Below are 23,560 nucleotides of genomic sequence, written 5' to 3' on the forward strand. Positions count from 1 at the left end.
ATTCTGATTAAGAAGGCTTAAATAGTATATAATTCATTTTAGGAAAAGTTTCAAGAAAAAGAATTAATATAAAAAGCTTGCTTTTAAAGTGTTCAGCATCAGCAATCTTAAAAATTCACCTACATGGAAAGCTTCATTCCTAATAATGCCAGATAAAAAGGTGTTAATGTGGTTAGCTGGTTTTATCAAGAATGAACTCGATTCCAAGATTCTCTGTATAATCTAAATAATCAAGCATAATTACTGAACTCAGTTCAGTTCTAGATGATAACTACAGCCTCAATCTCATATTAAAAACAGGCTTTAACAGAAAAAAAAAAACTCAACAATTTCCATATATAAACTTTATTTCATTTAACATCATACAAAAATTTAAACTTAAAGAAGAAAATGAAAATATGCACCTTTTACAAGTCAAAGAAAAGCAAAAGTTTTAGCATTTGAAGTGATCTGCAAAAAACATATACATTAGAGGTACAAACTGTGCTACAGCAGGTCTAAAAGAGTTGTACACAGTCTTTCTGAAAAAATTAAAACTGGTTTCAAGATTACTTTTATATTTAAATTTACAGGCACTGACCAATTTACAAATATTTACATAAATCAAAAGCAACCTTAATAAACATTGTAGCCTTCTTAGCAGCCACCACTATGTGGAAAAGAAATACTAAAAAAGATATCTTTACAAACATTAAGCTTTTATTTATAATTTTGTTATGTCTCATTTAAAACATTCTGTAGTGGCTTACTGCCTAAAAATTCCAGTTTAGATTACAATCCTACAGTTGTACACAGAAAAAAAATCTGATACTATAAATAGGATATAATCTTAACTCTGATCTTTCAGTTTCTGGTGCTTCATGTCACAGGAAAATAAAAGCAGGAAAACACAAAGTAAAGCAAAAGTGCACACTGCACTAAGCTATTATAAAGTACAGGGGACTTAATCTTTTCAGACTGTCTACACTGAATTCTTCAAAACAATTCACTAACTGCTGTACAATACAGAGTTAGCACTCATATTACTACAGTGCAAAATGTTTTATTGTTTTAACACAAAATTTAAAGCAATCTCAAAAGTACATCAAAAACCTGTGAGGTATGAATGAAATGCTAATAGAGACACACCCAAAGCCTCAAGCCTCAGTCTATCCCAGCGAGTCAAGTGAAGACTGAAGGCAATTGTCCAGTATTTCACGCTTCCGCAGTGATTTCACAGAAATGTGAACTGAAATAAAAGATTTCTTTTTGCTTCAAGTAACTGAATAACTGACTTGAATCTTCACTTTACTAGAACAGACTTCGACAACACATTATCTACTGTAGGTTACATTTTAAGCATGTATGAATCAGACCTTTTCTAAAATTCCACTAATCTCTTCAGTGTTAGCATGTGGGACAACTTACTGAAGTTATATCAAAAACCTTTGATTTGTTCAGGTTAATTCCCTCCAAAATATTTTATCTGATCTGATAACTCATGTCGTAACATTACCAATCATAAATGTAAACATTTTCAAAAATACATTTTTAAACCAAAAAGTTTATTAGGAAATGTCATAATAAAATATATAATCTTTATGTAAGTATGTCCTTTTAAAAATAAAACATGGAAACAAAAAGAACAATTTAAAAGAAGCCATGACAGAGGTAAACAAAATGCATTGTGTTACTACTGTTCTTTATTTCTCAGAAGAATTTAAGAAACAGAGGCCAGTTATCTTTTCAGGATAGCAGCTCTTAAAGGTAGTATACTGTTCAAATCTCTCTTGTTTTGCAATCTTTGCCATGACTGGGAGAAAAAGAAAAGTAATTCTTAAAACCTAAAATATACGCAGAACAAAAGACCAAAAGGAGAGCCACTAGAATGTTACCAGCGGTTTTATCTAGGAAGTAAAATTTTCAGTCTTTACTAAGTTTTTCAATTAAAAAATATTATTTATGAAGGACAGAATAATCTATAATAAAGCACTTTAGAGTAAACAGAATTTACAAAAAGAAAGGAAGAAACTGGAATTCTGATTTACAAGCTTAAAAATCTGACTCACTACCTGGTGGCTGCAGATCTTTGTACTTTGTTCTCACTTCAGTTGTTCAACTGACTAAAAGTACCAGTTTTACAGCTAGACAATCCTAAATGAAAGCTCACCCATCAATAAGAACAGTAATATACCAATGTTATTTTGGAGTTCTCAAATTTAATCTGATAGACAAAAATATTCCCTCTTAGATACCTGTTTTAAAGTGAAAAGAATTATGCAGATCAAATTTTCTATTTTGGTTGACAAACTGAGGGCCTAACTGAAGGACGGCACATTAATATAATACACTTGTATTTTTAATTTTCATCAAATTAAAGTCTACATGTTTGTCTAAGTAATGAAATAAAAGCCTCTAAAATTACATTTTGTCCTTTTAAAAATAATCTGATCTCTTTACAATTCTCTGATCTTTTCATTTCTATGAAGCTGTCCTTCCTATATGCCTCACAGTACATATTTCTATCAATGCGTTTACACACTGTATTGTGGAAGCCCTTGAAGACAGAGACCACTTTTAGCAAAACCATTGATGAATAAATTCTCACTGTGGACTACAGACCTAAGGAATAAACACACACTGTTTTAACTTTTCAAAATATAAAGAAAAAATGGTACTCTAGTACCTTGTTAAAATGGGGTACGCAGAAGAAAATGTGTAGAATAAATAACAGCTTCCTTCTAAAGTTATAGTAAGTTCCACAATGTTTTAAGGAGGGAAAAGAATCTACTAAGTTTTATTCACTCTTTTTTAGAGTTTAAGCTCACTATAAAAATGCTTATTTCCAAGAAAAGTGAAAGCTATATGAATGAAAACAGACCCAGATCTCTCTGTAATAAATTCCCTAGTGTTACATTAGTGGCTCACAACATAGGAACCCGGACGATTCTGTCCTATTATATATGTTCTTTTCATTTTTAAAGCATACTCATCCACTAAGTTTTTACTTATTTTTCATTTTAGACACCTAAGAAAAGTATTTCTAGAGTTAATCTGATGCACTGTTTACCTTTAAAAATTGATCCTTGATCATATCAAACTTCTGTTTTTCATGCACAGCTCTGGCTGTATTCTTTCCATCAAAAGGTTCTGCAATGTTAAATGCAAATATAAAGAAGAAATTATTTAAGTAAGAACTTAAGTTTCCTTATTAAGCTAAACTATAAGAAATTATTGATATCTGACAGTTTTTGACCTACAAAAACAGCAATTTCATATGCATCAGCCTAATACCTTATTAGATTTGTGCATATAGAATATAGTTTAATAGAGCTATGAAATGCCTAATAAGGTAGATGGGATTCAAGTGAGAGGATGACTAAAAAGAAAAGTTCACAGCATAGCTATATTAAGTCTAAATCATAAAAGTGAATTAAGATTTCTGAAGAATTACAGAGGTAGACAGAGGGTCAAGGACCTACCCTTGTGGAAATAAAAGTAAAGAGTTATCAAAAAAAAAAAAGTAGTATATCTAAAAGAGATGGTCAATGTCAAATATCACAGAAAGATAAAGACCAATGAAGCTAAAAATATCACTGATATGTCAGGAGGGAGATCAACACTAACCTTTGAAAGTAAAGGTTCAATACTAGTAAGGATGGAGACAGTGCACAGAGTTAAGTATGAGTGGATGGTTTAGAAAAAGACACAGTCACAACAGTAATTTATATGAGAAATTTGGCAGTGAAAGAGGAAAAACAATAGCAAAGAGAGAAGACAAGATGAAGACAAAAGAGGGTTTTGTGTGTTTGTGTCCCCAACATATCCAGCTTCCACATCTATATCCCCGCACTACTAACTCTCCACCCACAAGACAAGAGAGGAGTCCATATATAGAGACAGAATGGAAGAAATAAGAAGAAGGAAACTGAAGGTAATAGTGAGAAAAGGAGGATTACTAAAGGAATAAGGAGTAAGATGGGATTGCTGAAATAATGACAGTAGTAGGTAAAAATTACTGGAGTTTAAGAATTTTGGCAATGAAAAGGGGAAAAAATTCTACAGTCAATAGAGGAGCTACTAGGGTCAAGTGAAGAGTATTTCTTCAAGAATGAAAAGATCTATGCATGCCCAAAGACTACAAGGGAAGAACTGGAAAGACTAAAGTTGCTTGAAAGAGCAAACGTAACTCTGCGGGGAAAGAATCTGAAAAAACATGTAAAGTATAGGACACCTGAGGGAGAGGATAACTTTACATTTGCCATATAATCTAAGCAGGCCCAGAATTTGAAACACTGCTTTTATTTGTTTCGTTTAGAAAGCCTATTTAAAAAAATAAATTTATTGTCACAGTACTATTATTTTTCACAGAATAAGACCATATGACAAACTGTACCAGACTGTATCACACACAGTACAAGTCAGCAATGACTATCAAAAGAACACAAGTAACTAAAATAATATACACCCACTGTGCAATTTAGCAAACCAAACACCAAAGCAGGAGATTTAATTTTATTATTCACAAACTTTGAAGCTGATGTTGCATATAATCCAAGATTAAAATATTCTAAATCTGATGTTTCCTACAAATACTGACTTTCAACCCTTTATTCTTTATTACCTCAAGATTTACAAAGGTTTTTCTTTAAACTGGTATCTGTGAGAACAACTTTAAATATTGTCTCTTGTATCAGTTTTAAATCAGTTTCCCAATGACTCAAAGAAAATGTCTCAGATATATTCAACAACATGTAAATTAATTTTAGAGAACAGAATATCTTCAGATCATTTAATTTTTAAGGTAACATCAAGCCCTATTCACAAAAACCTAGCTTGCAATATGTATCAATATTTTAAGTATAAGAGAACTCATTTTATTTAATATAAGAATAATTAATGAAGATTATATTTTCTTCCATCTGTATATCATGAAATTAAGTTTCAATCAACCACACGTATGAGACATGCATAGACTGCTCAAATCTTACCGACTAGAAAGATTAAATACCCAAATTCATGTTTTTTTCTCACAACTGAAGAATTTTAAATTATAAAAATTAAAAACTTTATAACTATAAATGTATTACTTTTAACTGAAATTACTCAAGAAATCCTCTCGGTACTATATTATGATAATTGAACGGTAAACAGAGAATGGTCTCGAGAAAGCTACCTTCGATACAGATGTATTTATTTCTCCATTCAATACCATCAGGCCTCGGAATGGCTTTGGCTTCATGAACTGAAATCATCTGACTGTCCCAGCTGTAAGAAAAAAAAATCATGTTAACTATTTTCATAATTTGCCCTTGTATTATTTTTATTATATCAGTAATAAGGCCTCCCCTGATACTCTTATATAATTCTGAAGCTTGCCTCAAACCTCAGGACCACAAACTCCTTCTTCTATTGTTGTTGTTGTGTGCTGTCAAGTCAATTCTGACTTACAGCAACCCTACTGGACAGAATAGAACTGCTTGTGTGTTTTTATGTATGTGTTTGAACTGAATCACTTGGTAAGCTGTAGACATCATAAAATTTCATTGCTATATCGTCTGGCATATTATCTCCTAAGAATAAGGTCCATTATCTTTTATAACCCCAATCCATTGCCACTGAGTCTATTCCAACTCACAGCAACCCTATAGGACAGAGTAGAACTGCCCAATAGAGTTTCCAAGGAGCCTGGTGGATTCAAACTGCAGACCTTTTGGTTAGCAGCCGTAGCTCTTACCACTACACCACCAGGGTTTCAACAGCATCTAAAGAATTAACAGTAATTCTTTTATGGCTCCCCTACCCCATCCGATTATAATCTAGGTTCATGCATTATATTTGTTTTCGTTTTTTAATACTTCACTGTGTTTTTGGTGCAAGTTTACACAGCAAATTAGGTTTTCATTTAACAATTTCTATACATATTGTTCAGTGACATTGGTTACATTTTTCACAATTCATCAGCATTCTCATTATTTCCATTCTGGTTGCTCTTTTTCCCTTAATCTAGCATACCTGTTCTCCTTTACCTTCTCATGTTTGTTCTAGGGAAAATGTTTACCCTTTGGTTTCATCCGGATTTTTACAGGAGCACAGTACTCACAGGTAGTATTATTTATTTTATGGGCCAATCTGCCACCTAGCTGAAAGGTGACCTCTGGGAGTGGTTTAAATTCCAAGTTTAAAGGGTATCCCAGGACAATAATCTTGGAGGTTCATTCAGTCTCTACCAGTCCAGTAAGTCTGGCCTTTCTGTCTTAGGAAATTTGAGTTTCCATTCTATTTGGCACCATTTATTGAGTCCCTGGTGGGAATAGTCAGTAGTAGTAGCTGGGCACCGTCTAGTTCTTCTGGTCTCAAGTTAGGTGAGGCCATTGTTTGTGTCGACTACTAGTTCTGCAGACTAGTTTCTTCGAGTCTTCAGTTTCCTTCTTTCTCTTTTGCTCCGGATGAGTAGAGACCGATAGTTGTATCTTAGATGGCCGCTTGCAAGCTTTTAAGACCCCAGACACTACTCACCAAACTAGGACGTAGAACATTGTCTTAATGGACTATATTGTTCCTATTTACCAAGTTGGCCCACAAGACTATGGTTCTAAGCCTTCAAACCCAGTCTAGTAAACCAATCCCATGAGGTGTCTGGTTTTGTCTAGTAAGTATCCAAAACTGTGCCCCCATGTGCTTTATTTTATATTTGAAACTATATGTAGCACACATAAAGATGCACTGTATTTGACTGTTCTCTCTAAATCTAGAACAGTTCCCTCCACTTTTCTTTCTTTTAAAGACACTGACTTTTTAAGAGACTTACTGAGTTAAAACGGGCTCGACAGCACCTAACAACATTGTTATTGCAAGGAATAAAGGGGATTATAACAGCTATCTTTTAAGGTTCCTAGAATCCCTAGTGGAAACCCTGGTGGCGTAGTGGTTAAGTGCTACAGCTGCTACCCAAAAGGTCGGCAGTTCGAATCCACCAGGCGCTCCTTGGAAACTCTACGGGGCAGTTCTACTCTGTCCCATAGGGTCGCTATGAGCCAGAATCAACTGGACGGCAATGGGTTGTTTTGGGTAGAATCCCTAGAATTCTGAGTCTGCAAGAAATTTTTCTTTTGTTTCACGATAATACAAAATGATTATATTGTGATTGTATTTTCTAGATTCTCCTGGCCACCTGATCCTTTTTCCCTATTTTGTCAGTTTCCTGCTCCCAGGTACAGTTCTAGAAGCCTGGCTTCAATTTTAGAATGTTCGGGCAGCAAGGTTTAGAGGAAAGCTGTGAATGAAGTACATAAACAACTCTTAGTAATTTTTAAATGCCCATGTAAAACTTCTGCAACTTTCACACCATATTCTTAAGCATCCCATAATAAGCACTTGGCTCTTTGTCTTTAAAGCAAAGAGAGGTTTTTTAATTGAATACCTCAAAGTTGAGAAGAAATTCTACAACATTTTTAACAGCTGCCAGAATTCTTCTGCACAGCACCTAGTTCACTGCCATGACTACATTCTTGGCTGTGCTCCTTCTAGCCAAATCTCTGAAAATAACTGCTATGAAACAATGCACTTGACAACTGCGCTATATAATGAAAACAGCAGGTGAGGATGTCACCTAAATCATAGATCACAGTGATAACTAAGGCATCCAGAATATTCAAATCTCTTTTGCAAGTGTCAGCATCCTGGCCGATATAACTTGGCACAGTAAAACAGTTTCTGTTGATACTAAACTAACAGACAAATCTACATGTCTACCATCTTGTTTCAGTAAAAACAAGCAGTTGATTTTCAGCGTATTTGTATCTAGATGCTCTAATCCTAAACTATACATGACAGATACATGTCTTTCTTCTAAGAATCCTTTTCCCCTCTACAAAATTCCTACAAAACCTAATGTATATAACACAACAGACAATGCTGATACAGTCTAACAATTAATAACACGGTTTTGGAATCAGACCAGATTTTGAATACTAGTTTTCCCACTACCTAGCTGTACTGCAGGTACATAAATATCCTAAGCCTGATACGGGTTACTGTGAGGATAAGAATTGTGAGGTAATAAGATAATACACGGGATTCATTTAGCATAGTCAGGACACTTAGTAAATACTCAATAAACATTAGCTACTGTTACTGCAACATCTTAAAAAAGAAACTCTAGGATTACAATCAAACCTTTACAGTCTCTTATGTCCCATATCTCACTGAGTCTTAAATCTTTCCTCATCTTTCTATAAATGAAGGCTCCTCCTTTTTTGCCTTGTTGCCTAGACCTACATTCAGGTCCTGGTTGTTTTTAATCTAGATTATTGTAATTTGATCCTTACAGAACTACTTTCCTCCAGCACTTTTCCTACTCCATTTCTTAACCTAATTCAGTACTTTTTAAGTCACCTAAACAAACTCTGAATCATGTCCATTATCTCACCTTCTGCTTCAAAACTATTTATTTATAACAAGCAGTTTTCAAGTACCCACTATCTGGCACTAGGCTACGTATTGAGAGTACAACTGTACAGAAAACAGACAAAATTAAAGGGTATAAGATTTACTTTGAGGATTTCGAATATTTCTCTCTTGTCCGATGTTTCATATCATCTCATACGAGTCAGGTTTTTTTTAGAGGTATCAGTAACATAGCTGATAAAATAATAGTAACATTGCAGTAAAGTATCCCAGTTAGTGTGATTTTTGCAGTCAAAACTATCTTAACAGTTCTGTGATATTAAGGCAAGTTACTTTACCTTGGTATATGCCTCACTGATAAAATGGGCATAATATAATTCCAACTCATATAGTTATTATGTGAACTGAATGGACAATATATATAATGTGCTTATAACAGTTTTTCCCACCTAGTAATAGCAATTTATTACTATTATTATTATTTCCTTTTCTAAACCACTTCAAAGTGGTACCCTATGGTCACTGTACCCTCCTCCAACTTTGTGCGACTCCTAAGTCCTCTCTCTTCCTCCTTTAAGCTTTTCTAGATTGATCAGAGCTATGAACACCTAGCCCCACTCTATCTGAACTCAGAACTCCTCCCACAAGAACTTTCAATTCTGTCCAGCCTGATTATACACTTTACTGTTTCATGTTTACACAATGCCATCACCAAAAAAACAAACAAACAAAAAGTATTCCTTGATTTGCATATCGTACTAACACAACTACCTAGTTAGATATCAAGTATTAAATAGATCCTTTCCAAGTTTGTTTTAGCTATATATTTTACTAAAACTTATAATTCCTAGAAAATAAGTGTTATAAAATATACAGCACCTATGTGGGATCAACACAAACATTTATTCAAGTTCAACTCTAGAGAACAAGGCAGCTAAACATAAAATGAGACCACCACAGAAATCAACTAAAACTGGGCTTACGGAACTATATGTTCTTTTTATTCGCTAGATATGTATCTATTTAGTTTTTAATAATAGTTAGATACTAAGTTTTATAAACTACACATTTCTGGTCAATTTACAGGACTGCAATTGACAAATACAGCTCCTGGCCCAATTTGTAGCATTAGCTTATATATAAACGAATACATATAATTTAAAGTTTCACTTACTCAAACTCTGTAGCATAATATTTAAGAAAGCCCAGTAAGAGGTCTCCAAGATTTGATTCATTCTTTGAGAGGTAAGGAGGAATGTTACATGGAGCTTGATGTACAAGCTGCAGCTGTATAGCAGGACTAAAAGATTCCTATCAAAAAGAAAAAGGGAAAAATGTAAAGCCATTTAAAACACACACTAAAGAACTTTATAAATCCTGATCTAAGGCTCTCTGAAGAAAAGAAATTTTCTTTATGTTGGCCATTTGGAAATTTGAAGATTTCTTCCACTAAAGACTTCAACAGTGTTTGGAATGGGCCAGACTGTTGTTGTTGTTAGCTGCCAACAAGTCACCTCCAGCTCACGGCGACCCTGTGTATGTTGCCCAGTCCTACCCCATCTTCACAATCATTGGCATGTTTTACCCCAGTCAGACAATATTGTGTTATGATTTATAGGATTTTCACCGGCTAACTTTCAAAAGTAGATCACTAGGCCTTTTTTCCCTAGTCTATCTTAGTCTGAAAGCTCTGCTGAAATCTGTCCACCATGGGTGACCCTGCTCGTATTTGGAGTATCGGTGGCATAGCTTCCATCATCTTAGCAACACCCAAGCCATCATAGTACAAAAACTGACAGGCAGGTGGTGCAGCAGGCCAGAAAGAACCTGAAAAACTAAGTTATTCTAATCCTCAGCTTGGTTATATCATTCAGTTACCCAAATGGATCCCTTTGGTAGCAAAGATTTTCTAACCCATAAATAAAACCTTGCTATGCATGCTAAAATTCTACCCAGTCACATACAGGTTTCTTTATAAATGTATCTCCTTCTTAATTATTTCTAAAAGGAGGAGTTGTGTTTTATGAAGGCCGTACTAAGCAGAAGGTAAGAGCTTTCTCTAACTGCCACTTAAAACTTCTCTCAAAGGCCATAAAAGTAACTTCAATATATGAACAGTGCTTATACTGATTTCAAGACTTATTTTCCTTCATTTTGTTTTTATATTTTGTAGCTTAGAGGGAAAGGAAGATAAATGTTCAACATGAAGTAAACTTGAAAAGACAAAGAGAGTGGTGTGTCAGGGAAAAGGAGATGGAAAATATACCAGCAAGCAATATTCCAGCAAACTTTTACCACAATATTCATAAAGGAGGATACCATTTGCCTGCAATCCATGCCCAAACAAGACACTTACTGGAAAGAATACTAATGGGTACTTATTCTTTTCACTTATGGTATGCCATGCATTTAATATCTGATCTTTCCTCTATTAGCAGCCAGCGCTGGGTCTGAAATATACTAAATGATTCTCAAGTAATACATGTCCATATGTTGGAAAATAATTGTTATATTTATGGTAATCTGCACACTGCCATCAATAATGGTTTTCTATATTTCCCCTTTGCCACTAGAAATGAATTTTTTTAAAAAAATCAAGTGGTTAAGGCAGCAGAAGGAGAACTAAAGTTAAAGCTCCCAACTATCTAATGGATCAATCTTGGGTTTACAGATACCAATTTAATTAGTAATGTCTAAATAACTCAGTACAGCCAGAATGCTCCTTAGAAGCAAGAATGGTGAGACTTCGTCTCACATACTTTGGACATGTTATCAGGAAGGATGAGTCCCTGGAGAAGGACATCATGCTTGGTAAGGTAGAGGGTCAGCAAAAAAGAGGAAGACCCTCAATGAGATGGACTGACACAGTGGCTGCAACAATGGACTCAAGCATAACAATTACAAGAATGGTGCAGGACCAGGCAGTGTTTCGTTCTGTTGTACAAAGAGTTGCTATGAGTCGGAACCGACTTGATGGCACCTGACAACCGACAAATAACCCCAAGGTTGAAAAATAGAGGCTCTCAAAATAAGTAGTCCAAAAAAAAGACCAAACCTGTTGCCGTCGAGTAGATTCCGATTCATAGTGACCCTACTGGACAGAGTTGAACTGCCCCATAAGGTTTGCAAGGAGCAGTTGGTGGACTCAAACTACTGACCTTTTGGTTAGTAGATGAGCTCTTAACCACTGTACCACCAGGCCTCCAAAACAAGTTGTAGTACACAGAAAAAAGGTAGTCCATCTATTCAATGCTCGTCCTCAAAAACTATCAGTGAAAACAAAGGAGCAAGAAAATAAAAATATCCCCTCCCTTGCCTCATTACCTATACCTCTATCAATAATTTGTAACTACCAAGAAATGATTAACTTTTTCTCAGAAGAAAAATTCTATTCCAGCCATGATTCATAAAGATGGCACTCCTAAACTTGGGACTTCTCCTTACATTTCTAACAGATGTAGTACTACATTATATGAATCAAGTGGAAATCCTAATTGTCTAACACTAGGAGTGATAGGGAAGAAGTCACAAATTGCAATAATGAGTGAAGGCAGAAAGAAGACAGGTACACTGTCTTTAATTTCCTTGGTCTCTTACCTGTTAGGTGTAAAATTGGACTTAGGTCATTTTTTAAAACAGTTTATATATTATTTGCTAGCAAATTAAACAAAAAGTATAAGTCCAAATGAAAAGGAAAAGTAGGTTATGTTTAATAGCTTGTGCTCTGAAAGCTTCTTACTAATTTTGCTTACTAGCACCTAGCACAATAAGCATTTAATTTATAAACTGATGCTGAAATAGGACAGAGTCAGTTTCTTACCTGAAGTTTAAAACTGTCTGAAAGTCCTTTAAAATTTTTATTCTGTTCAATAACGTAAGAAAAAGATTGCCAATTGTGAGATTAAAACTGAACAGCTCTGAGACCTACTCTACTAAAATGCTGAATGACCTTCACAATTTGGCCAAAGTCTTCTTTTCATGGTCATATACAAAAAGGGAGAAATCAAAACCTAGAAACAGGCATGGAGCACGTAGGGCCAAAGGTTGGATATGTGAACAGAAGTCAGGGCTCTGTCATGGGGCAAGCTAGATATTAGAAAAACGTAACACAGAAGTGAAAATGAGGCTGTTCAGACCAAAATATGTTCGTAAGAACCTGGGCACCTTATCATAAAAGTAATATCCTCTGTCCCCAAGCACAGTGCATTAAACTGAGATTTCATCAGTATTTTATGTTAATAAAATGGTTTCATGTAGCATAGGTTTTTAAGTAAGATTTCTATAGAAGCATTTATTCAATACACAATAATACATTATTTTAAGGATAAGCGCAACCATCACATCCTTTTTCATATGCTGAAAATAGAGGCAGCTCTTTCTACATTGAAACCTGGGTCATAAAGAAAAATAAGGTTGGGACAATAAAATGAAACACTAAACACGGTACTATCTACACTCTTTCAGCATGAGCTTGAAAAATCAATAGTTTATGGAGGAGGGGAAACGAGTTAAGTTCAAAAAGTACAAGTTACTATTGTTTCTATACTTACGATACTTTCATTTTTTATAATGTTTATGAGAGCATAAACACTGATTCTTAGCTATACTGGAAACTCATTATAATAGTTTTTCACATGTAGCCAGAAACTAGTTTTAAAAAGGAAGAAGGTAAGATATCCAGATTACAAAAGGGCTTTTTAGAAATGGTCTCTTCCTAGTAGATGTCACAAAAGCAAACTGGGAGGCCCTCACTATCGCAAGACGGTATTAATGAATCCCGTTAGCCAGCACCTCACACTGTGCACAATAATAACTGATGTTCATAAGACTATCAGTTAGTTCTTCGAAATGTCAGAGATTAAATTAAGTTTAATTTAGATTTAATGTCAAGTATATGTATAGTTTTCTGTGTGGTGCATATAAAATAAATAAATTCTTTGAAAGTCCACCTAAGCTGGATATTATGTTTTCCCTAGTGATGTACAATCTATTATGGTTAGAAATCAGCTCTTCTCGTAAGTATATAAAACAAACAGGTAAAAATGATGTGGTTTTTAGAAGATTGATCAAACATTCTAAATAGCTTAAATATTATTTCCAAATAAAACCAGGAACAAGAAAACTATGAAAGAAAACAGAGAAATGATAGGACTATAAAAGAAGGATACAGAGAATTCTGGAAAAGAACACAAGAAAACTGGAAAAGAAACAAAAAGATTATTAACTATGCAAATTACCTAGGTTTCTCTAAACTCAAACTGAGTACATATTAAACTTTTTCTAGTAGGCACACTTCATTTCTCAAATGTCTCCAATTACTTTCAGCAGAATCCTTCATATTATGCACACAAGAACAGTTGACCAATATTATCTCTATTGGTGTATTACTTGGTAAGATCAAATGAAAGACAAAAGGTTATCCAATTGTTCAACTTCTTAAATTTTTTTCCTACTTTTCAAAATATAAATTCATTGGGCTAGAAAAATTCAACCAACTAATGAAATGCTATAAAAATGCTATTGAAATATAATGAAGAAAACTGGAATAGGACCAAATAGGCTTTGACCAACTGAATATACTTAATCTCCACTAGTGATAATCATGAGCACCATGCAAAAGATTTCATCATTAACATACTGACCAGACTGGATGCCAATAACCAAATAAAATATTAGTTTACTGAAAAATTATGTAAAACATCTTGAACATTCTAGTGGCCAATGCCTCAACCAATATAGAAAACGTTATCTTTTACTTAGAAGGTAACTATTACTACTTTTATATTCACATTAACACTGCATATAATAGTTCTATATATACTTGACATAATATATAATAATTTATAAAAAACACTTACTGGGTAAGTTTTTTGGAGGGATGGAAGGATGGGTTCAGGTAGGGCTACAAAAAGAAAAAGTTTCAAGTTTCCATGATTCACGATTCATTTACAAAGCAATAATCTGTCAGTTACACCCTAGCTAATATTAGAGTTTATGCTAAAATTTAAGTTTTCATACACTTTATGAAATTAATTCTGTTCCCTAATACTTTAAGTTTAAAATATATCTCAGTTGACAATTTAAGGTTTTGTTAGTAAACTATGTATATTCCTATGTAAACCAATGTTCTTTACATGGTTTTAGGATAGGCCATCTCTAAAGGGACATACATCGTTTGGTCTAATATCAGACACACACATAAAATAAGCAAGCCAAGGATTGTTCTACAGGTATTGAAGGACATTGTTAAAATACTATGTAGTTATAAAAAAAAAATTTAAAAACTATAGTCCAATGATACTATATAATAAAAGAACAACAGTTCTATCACAGTTGCCCTCTTGCATATTTAATTTTTGCTACTATTAAACAATAATACCAAAATTGATACAGTTCCAGGAAACTTGTATTAAGAAAAAAAGCGTCAACTTCATTTAGAAATCTAAATCAGGAGATTTGCACCAATCTGCTATAAAGTAAATTAAATTTCATACAAAGCAATCATTACCATCATACTTACCACTATATTTTTTAATATCACTCTTCATCCTTCAGTAGTTAATGCAACTACTACTTTATTAAATGCATTAACAGTAATTGCACACCATTATAATGTTATGGAGTTAATACAAAAAGCAAAGTGCTTAATATTCACAATATAGAAATGACTGTAAAATAGAATGTCTTGAGTATGGGAGGACACAAATAATATATTTTTAAGATTTCTTTAAGATTAGAGATCAAATATGATAAACTCTGTATTTAAGAATTAAAAATATATATAGAAGTAGATAAACTCAGTAATAAAGAATCTTTAATTTTATTCACTTTTAATTTGCTATTTAGCAAAAACTTTTTAAAGTGACTTCTGGAATATATTAACGTACTGTATTTTTAAGCAAATAGCACGTGTTATACAGTTGTTGTTTTTTGCCAACTGCTCAAACCTGCTATTTCCTAAATGAGCTGTGCATTACATGTATGTGTATAGTCGTGCATTATTTGTGTGGCACATTATTTGCAAAAATACAGTACATGTAATCAACCATTATGACCAACTTACACAGACTCCAACTATGATTAGAAATACAAAATTTCTTCCATAGAGTGCAAAGCCGGACGCTTCATTTAAATTTCTCTTCTGTGTGATGCTTCATTCCCAAGTTGAAAATTGGAGTAAAATAAAATTCCATGATAGTCTGGGTAGTCACAGTGTATAACCGAGATTACGGGAAAACACTCATTACTTACCAGAATAATTCTTAGGAAGTAAGGGTATATCCCCACCCCACCAGAGGCATTCAAAGGCTCAAAATTCTAGAAGACCCCACAAATAATCTCAAGCCCCAGTCACTCCAATTCTAAGTGTATATTTTCGTAAGATTTTTGAGTGGTTTTTAAATAATTTTGGTTATAATATAAAGTCAAACTGGAAAATCTTACTTGAAATTGGTTAACTTAAAAATATGAATTCCTTTCCCACGGAATACCCCAGTAAATTAAAACTATAATAAAACAAAGGATGAGGAAAGGATTGTAGAGAATTAGAATTAAACTATTTATTTCATTCTAGAAACATAACTAGAATTGCTAGGAGAGAAAAATTAATACTAACAACTGAGTTAGGGTCTTTCATGAGACAAGAGAGTCTCCAGAAGTAGGCAATTTGGAAATTTTGGGGGGCATGGGTTATCATTCAGTAAATTCCTTGTCTTACAACCTTAGAGATTTATAAACACTGGTCATAAGAGAAGCAATTGGTGTATTGTGGGAGTTATTTATTAACAGTATCCTGATAGTACCCTGAAAGAGCTTAGTTTATTGATTTTTGACTTCAAAATTTGACTATAGATTCAACCTTTTAATTTTTCTGTTAAAGACAGAACAAAACAAAAAAGCCTTACTACTGCAATATATGATCAACAGGTAATGTTTCAAGTATTGCTAATCTGCAAAGTTTTGCTTTGCCTGCAGTCCAGATGGGGGCTTTCAAGTCAGGCACCTACAACAAATCTATACCCATAAAATTACCATATTGATTTATCAAAAGTTCAAATATTAAAACTGGTGATCTTCAACAACACTATGAAACCATTAATTTTGAAAATGCAGGAACAACCTTAAACTGCCTAAGGGATAGTTCTGTACCCGGTAACATGTAAACATTCGTGAATATTCATTCAATTATTTCTAACTATAATTTTGCCTTTATCATTAACTCCTAATCTTAGATTCTCATTAAAATCTCTTCCCAGTGGGTTTTCCCTGTCATGCTCTCAACAGTCATCTTTTCAAGCATAAGTAGTCTTATTATAAACTGCTGCATTTCATCCTAGGAAATGCTTTATTTTTCAATCTTTCTACATACAGAGGACCTGTTTCACTTCTCTGTTCATGGCAGAAAACATATTACAGCATTTAAAAGGTTTAACGAAATTTAAAGCCCATCTAATCTAACTATTCATGTTAACAGATGAGAATATTAAGGCCACAGAGGTGCAATGACTTGACCAAAATCACAAAAATTAGTTCTTTGTGGCAGAGCTGGAACTGCTCAACACACCTTGCAGACTCTTTTAGGCCCATTACTGTAATTTGATACTGTCTAGAAAAGCAACCACCTATTTCTTTTCTGGTGCACAATGTGCCTTTCTGGCACAATGGTTAAGAGCTCAGCTGGTAACCAGAAGGTCAGTAGTTTGAATCTACCTGCCGCTCCTTGGAAACCTTACAGGGCAGTTCTACCTGCCCTATAGGGTCGCTATGAGTCAGAATTCACTCGATGGCAAAGTGTTTGGTTTTTTTTTTTAATTTCCTTTCTAATTTCTTCTAGGGAGGAATATCAGCAGCACCCCCTTATCCTTGGTTTCTCCTTCTGCGGTTTCAGTTACCCACTGCCAACTGTGGTTCTAAAATGTTAAATGAGTGCAGAGCATGATGAAATCTCATGCCGTCTGCTCCATCATTTACGTAACTTTTACTACAGTATACTGTTATAACTGTTCTGCTTTATTATTAGTTATCATTGTTAATCTCTTATTGTGCCTAATTTATAAATTAATCTTTATCATAGGTATGTATGTATGTATAGGACAAATCATAGTATATATAGGTACTATCCACGGTTTCAGGCATCCATCAGAGGTCTTGTAACATATCCCCTGCAATCAAGGGGGGACCACTGTAGCTTAAATTTTCGAAGTATAGAGTTACACATGAGCTTTGTCTAGCTGATGTCCCTTAACAAAGACCTAGAAATGGCTGAAAATAGCGATGTTAATTACAAATCACTTCAGCAGAAAGGGTCCACTTTCCCAAGAATAAAACACTTTTAACAAAATCTAGACTAAATTTTAACATGATTTTATAACACTGGCAACATACCAATGTTTGGATTTTCAAGTTGCTTGCAAAATCACATTAGGGTATCTGTTATTACAGTACATTTTTATAAAGAGGCAATCAAATTAAAATGTTTAATGTAACAGTAAGTGGGGACACTGGGCATATTGATGGATGTTAAATGCTTTAGTTAAATCTAATTTTTAAGTTACTACTAAAACTAAAAAGTGAATAAACACTAGACAGTGCTGTATGAGTGTTTGTCGAATTATTCTTTACATCTTACATTTATTTTGTAAGTATTCTTTCTCATATATTCAAGTGAACTGCAATCCACAAGAAGACAGAGTTCACTAAAAAGCATCAATAATACACATTACTGTATAATATAACATATATTAAGTAATTTAATAATATGTGTACTGTAAAACTGGATAAAAATAATTAGCGACATACTAAAGTTTTCAACAAAGAGGCAGATTATCACATCTTTCTGATCCCTGATTCATAAAACTTTGGCCAATCTGAACTAAGTCTCTGTTGATAACTAAAACAAATTCATCTGATTCCACCATTCAAATAAAAATATAATCTCTTATTTAACACATAATATCTAGAAGTATTAAAAACAAATTCCACTGTCCATAAATAACACCTGATAAAATTGTGGTATATATCTTTTCAGTATTTGTACACATACAAATAGATACACAAACGCAAATATGTAGTTACTATTTTTTTATTAAAATTGGTATTACATTGTATATGAGTTACCTGAGTACTTATACTATTAAATACCTTTAAAACATGATTATTAGTGTCTGCATAAATTTCATACTATATCATACTTAATTCAACCATTCCCTCTATTTTTGAAAACCTAAGCATTTCTAATCTTTTATTTTAACGAACACTGATAAACAGCCTTATATATAACTTCATACATGCATCCCTAATTATTATCTAAGGATAAATTCCTAGAAATGGAATCATGGAGTCAAAGAGTATGAGCATACATACTAATTACAACATGGCTTTCTAGAAGAATTGTACCAAATTGATACTCTCACCAGAAGCATGATTGTGATTGCGTACTGTTATTTTTTAAAACTTCTGCCAACTTAAGATTATTAATCCTACATTTGTAATACATCACATACATATTTTTGTAAGTAAACTTTTGATTGGGAATAGAGAGTTCAAGATTATATTCTCTGCCAAGAATCTAGAATGCAGAAATTTAGGCTAAGAGTATACTACATGCTTTGATATCCAAGGAGAGGCTATGTCTGACATCCTATGAAAATTAAGACCATTAGCATAAACACTTGCCCAAATGACTACACCTTATCTCCAAAGATGAGCTGAAGATGTACCTGAAGACAGAATTAAGGTTTTGTTCAGAAATCAGTCTAAGTCTACTCTATTTGAGTTAAATATTTAAAAAAAGTCCCAAAATTTCCTATCACAGAGGAATGTTCCTGAACTGTGATAAACTTAGAAAATAAAAATAATTTTATGTGTGTCAGGAGTTCATAAGGGGGTAGCAATTATACTGTTTTGAGATGGTCTGTCCTTTATTCTGAGATTCTACCCTTCCTGTTTTTTGATGTTAATATGCACCATCTTTTAAGAAATTACGGTAGTAGCCATTAGTAGTTTTTTGGTTTTGATACTTAACATAGCAAAAATAACAACAAAAAACTAAACTCTAGATTAGTTCCTTTTTTGAAATTTTACTATTCCATGAATCTAAAAGTCTGGGAATCAACATCATGTTGCCATTGTTAGGTGTCGCTGAGTCTATTTCGACTAACAGTGACCCCACATGACAGAGCAGAACTGCCCCACAGGGTATTCTAGGCTGTAATCTTTGTGGAATCAGATCACCAGGTCTTTCACCTGTGGAGCAGCTGGGTGAGTTCAAACTGCCAACTTTTCATTACCAGCCTAGAGCTTAACTACTGCACCACCAAGGTTCTATTATCAATGTCAAACCTGTGCTGTTGAGTCCATTCCAACTCATAGGGACCTTATAGGGCAGAGCTGAACTACCCAGTAGGGTTTCCAAGGTTATAATCTTTAAGGAAGCAGACTGCCCCATGTTCTTCCCACAGAGCATCTGGTGGGTTCTAACCGTGGACCTTTTGGTTAGCAGCCACCAGCTTAACTGTTGCACCATGAGGGCTCCTTAACAATGTCATAGAGCACAGATAAAAGAAAATGTAAGAACTCCATCTATTTAAGAAAATCATGTTTTTACAGAGGGAAATAACACGCATTACAGTTATTCATTTGTCAAAATAGTTGGAATTAAAAAAAATTAAACTTGGCATTTAATGTTTAGCTAGATACAAATTTTGAAACCCTTGCAAAGTAAACAAAAGTTGGGAAAAATAAAATATATATTAACAGTAACAGACTCCGGGTGGTAGAAATATAGGTAACTTGTTTTATTTTTTTTCCTACTTTAGTATATTTTCCAGATTGTCTATAATGTATGTGCATGACTTATTCAAAATGACTTTAAAAATGTAATATAATTATATTTTAATATCACTATGGTTTAATTATCATTTTAAATATAGTAATTCTGAAACAAAAAGGCAAAATTGAATGTGTGACCAGGTGTCTTATTCATTGCTTCTACTGAATCAAAATGCTGAGGCTGAATAATTGAGAAATATTTTGTTCAATGATTAATCGCTTATGCTAAGCCAGATCTTTGAAAATTCCTGACACACCCCTCTCACCACTGAATCATTCTTTTTTAAGCCACTGATATGACAATAGTTGCTTCTGTCCCCAACCACTTCCATCCTCCTATTAGTAAAAGTGACTCACTATTGAAGATATCCTAATTTGGGGATCATCCTCCAATCTCTATTCAGAAAAGCATAGTCTCTTAGAAATTATATCCCCCAACACTGATCATTTCTGATACATCTACCAAGGAAAATGTGTCCCCTCCTTTTTCCAGTTCCCAATATTCTCAGTATGAAAATGCTGCTATAAGGGAAACAAATTGCCTCAACTTTCGACCACTTGATTTTTCTGCTTCCTTTGACAAAATTGCTAATACTGTCTTCGTTATCTCTCTCAGAGTCTAAACACAAAAAGCAACAACAATGCAATAAAAGGATATTTTAAAAATAGGTGTCCATTATTTTAAATCACTGCATTGTAATAATTAATTTGTTACACAGCAGCCCAATTCACACAGTCGTGATAAAAAAGATCACATTGACATCACAATCTCATTAGTGACCTGTTAAGTTGTGACAGTTCCTAATAACTCAAACGTTTAGGCAAGTTAACAGGTGCTAAAATGTTAAATTCTAAATGTAAGCTCCATGAAGAAAATCATTGTTTTTCTTATTTTGTTCACTGCTGGATCTCTAGATCCTAGAAGAATGCCTGGCATTTATTTAGTAGTTACTCAACAAATACTCATGAAATGAGTATTATATGCTAAAACATGTCTTATCTATTATTGTAACCTTTGGAAAGCAAGATTCTACACTCTGAAAATATTAACCAGAATAGAGCAGGCCCTAGACTTCCTGGTAAATACTCTTTTACTACATTAACATCAAGTTTTTCACCTGATCTGCTTGCCACCAGATATTCATATGTTTAGTCGATCAGTCAGTCATTAAACATCTCAGACTCCTAATCTAATAACTACAAAACAGCATGCAGCCATCTTTAACAACTCTTATTGTCCAGCTGAGCAGAATGTGTAAAGTGGCCTAATTACTATTTCTTGGATTTTTATCTACCGTATTTTTACGCAAATAACAAACATCTTCTATATCTGTGCCAACAGCTCCCTCCCCCTACTAGGTATCTTCAGAAGCGTCACTATTCCAATTTTTTTTTACAGGTTGCTGTCAAAAAAATTTAGCGTTGTGTGCTTAGGAAAATACCTCATGGGGGGAGGAAGTGGTCAGCAAACAAACGTAGGAGCATGTTATTTGCGTCAAAATACAGTACGTAAGATTGTTAAATCTGAAATATGTATTAGAAGTAAAGGTTTCAATTGGATCTGGTCAGCCAGCCCTATATTTCCGGGGAATTTTCAATACTTGTAAAAATTCCCACATACCTATCCTTGAACTGCACAAATTACAAGTAAGTGTTCACTTACTACTATTTCCCACAATATGAAAAAGTATTGGTTTTTATCAGAACGGTCTAATAAACAATGGCTAGTTGGACTGAATTAAAATTTGGGGCCAATGTGACACAACAGTCCTATAAGGATAAAATCTAGTTGGAGAGGCTAGCTCACCCTCAAATCAAAAGCTAAATTATTTTGGTTACGTAGGAAATAAAAAGCTTCTTTGATCAGAAAGAAAATCATTTTATTCCTGTCTCAAATGAAAATGAAAAATAAAAAATGCAATGAATGGTGTTGAGCTTATTTTTATAGGCCTTCTGAACATTCATCTGCTCGAGATAATGAATCCACAATATACTGGTGAAAATTCTTTCAATACAAAAGTGGCTACAGAAAAAAATTGTCAAAAATAAGAACACAGTGAAATTTTATATTTTCCAGGGAATAACATTTCAAAAACATTTGTTCAAAGCAACAAAATGGGATACACAAGCCTCAGAAAAATTTTTTTTAAATAATGCTATCTAAACACATGGTCAACAGGAAAGATACCACAGTGAAGTTTAAGTGCATTTCAATTTTAAAAACTAAGAAAAAAAAAAACTCATGATACTTACTTTGTAAATAGTGTAAAACCATCAAAACAAGACTATAGCTGCTTAAAGTACCACGACTGGCATCGTTTATCTCATGGTGACTCGCCCACTTCTTAATCACCAGTACTAACGGACGAACTCGATTTTCAACTGAAAGTAAAATTAAAACTTAAAGTGGTGAGAATATATTACGGTTCCTTTGAAAGTTTATATCATTTCCCAACTCCATGCCAATAAAAAGAGCACCGTCTCCCTGTGTACTAAATACTGTATTCACCATAAATGTGTCTAACTTTTAAAACTTGTTTTAGTTACCCTTTAAAAATCATCAATTATTAAAACACATTTGATTTACCTATAACTATGGTAGTATATGATTTTAGTGTAGCAACATATTATTCAAATAAATAAGACATAGTATATTTAAACATAACTCAACAGGTATCACTATTTACTGTAAACACCTTTAAAAAGGAATAAGGCACGACAGCAAAACGATGGAAACAACCTAGATGCCCATCAACAGATGAATGGATAAACAAACTATGGTACATACACACAATGGAGAATTATGCAATGATAAAGAACAATGAATTTGTGAAGCAGCTCATAACATGGATGAAACTGGAGGACATTATGCTGAGTGAAATAAGTCAATCACAAAAGGACAGATATTGTATGAGACCTCTATTGTAAAAACTCATGAAAAAGTTTATACACAAAAGTAACAATCTTTGTTGGTTATGAGGGTTGGGAGCGGTGGGGGTGGGGAATACTAAATAGGCAATAGATAAGTGGTATCTTTGGTGAAGGGTGAGACAGTACACAATACTGGGGAAACCAACACAACTTGTACAAGGAAAAGGTCATGGAAGCTCCATAGACACATCCAAACTCCTTGACGGACTGAACTGCTGGGCGGAGGGCTGTGGGGACCATGCTCTCGGGGGAACATCTAGCTCAACTGGCATGACACAGTTTATAAAGACAATGTTCTACATTCTTCCCTGGTTGAGTAGCATCTGGGGTCTTAAAAGCCTGTGAGCAGCCATCTAAGATACTCCACTGGTCTCACCCCTTCGGGAGCAAGGGAGAATGAAGAGAACAGGAT

At 33.9% G+C, this 23,560-nt stretch overlaps 1 protein-coding gene across 6 annotated transcripts in view; it reads right to left on the reverse strand.

The window, feature by feature from the left end:
• Positions 1–324: 324 nt before the first annotated feature.
• TENT2 (terminal nucleotidyltransferase 2) overlaps positions 325–23,560 on the reverse strand; it is a 60,512-nt gene continuing 37,276 nt past the window's right edge. For 4 of the 6 annotated variants that reach the window (XM_004374465.2, XM_023729473.1, XM_023729472.1 and 1 more), the window contains 6 exons: positions 22,471–22,599; positions 14,247–14,290; positions 9,563–9,699; positions 5,156–5,247; positions 3,050–3,129; positions 857–1,792 (listed from right to left, as the gene is read on the reverse strand). In XM_004374465.2, coding sequence (XP_004374522.1) covers positions 1,718–1,792; positions 3,050–3,129; positions 5,156–5,247; positions 9,563–9,699; positions 14,247–14,290; positions 22,471–22,599 — 557 coding nt within the window. In that variant the 3' untranslated portion in view covers positions 857–1,717. Of the gene's footprint in view, positions 1,793–3,049; positions 3,130–5,155; positions 5,248–9,562; positions 9,700–14,246; positions 14,291–22,470; positions 22,600–23,560 lie in introns of those variants that run through there. The other 2 variants (XM_004374466.2, XR_002823741.1) reach the window with 2 other exon arrangements.

Source organism: Trichechus manatus, unplaced genomic scaffold, assembly GCF_000243295.1.
Source record: "Trichechus manatus latirostris isolate Lorelei unplaced genomic scaffold, TriManLat1.0 scaffold00029, whole genome shotgun sequence".
Classification (NCBI taxonomy): Eukaryota; Metazoa; Chordata; class Mammalia; order Sirenia; family Trichechidae; genus Trichechus; species Trichechus manatus.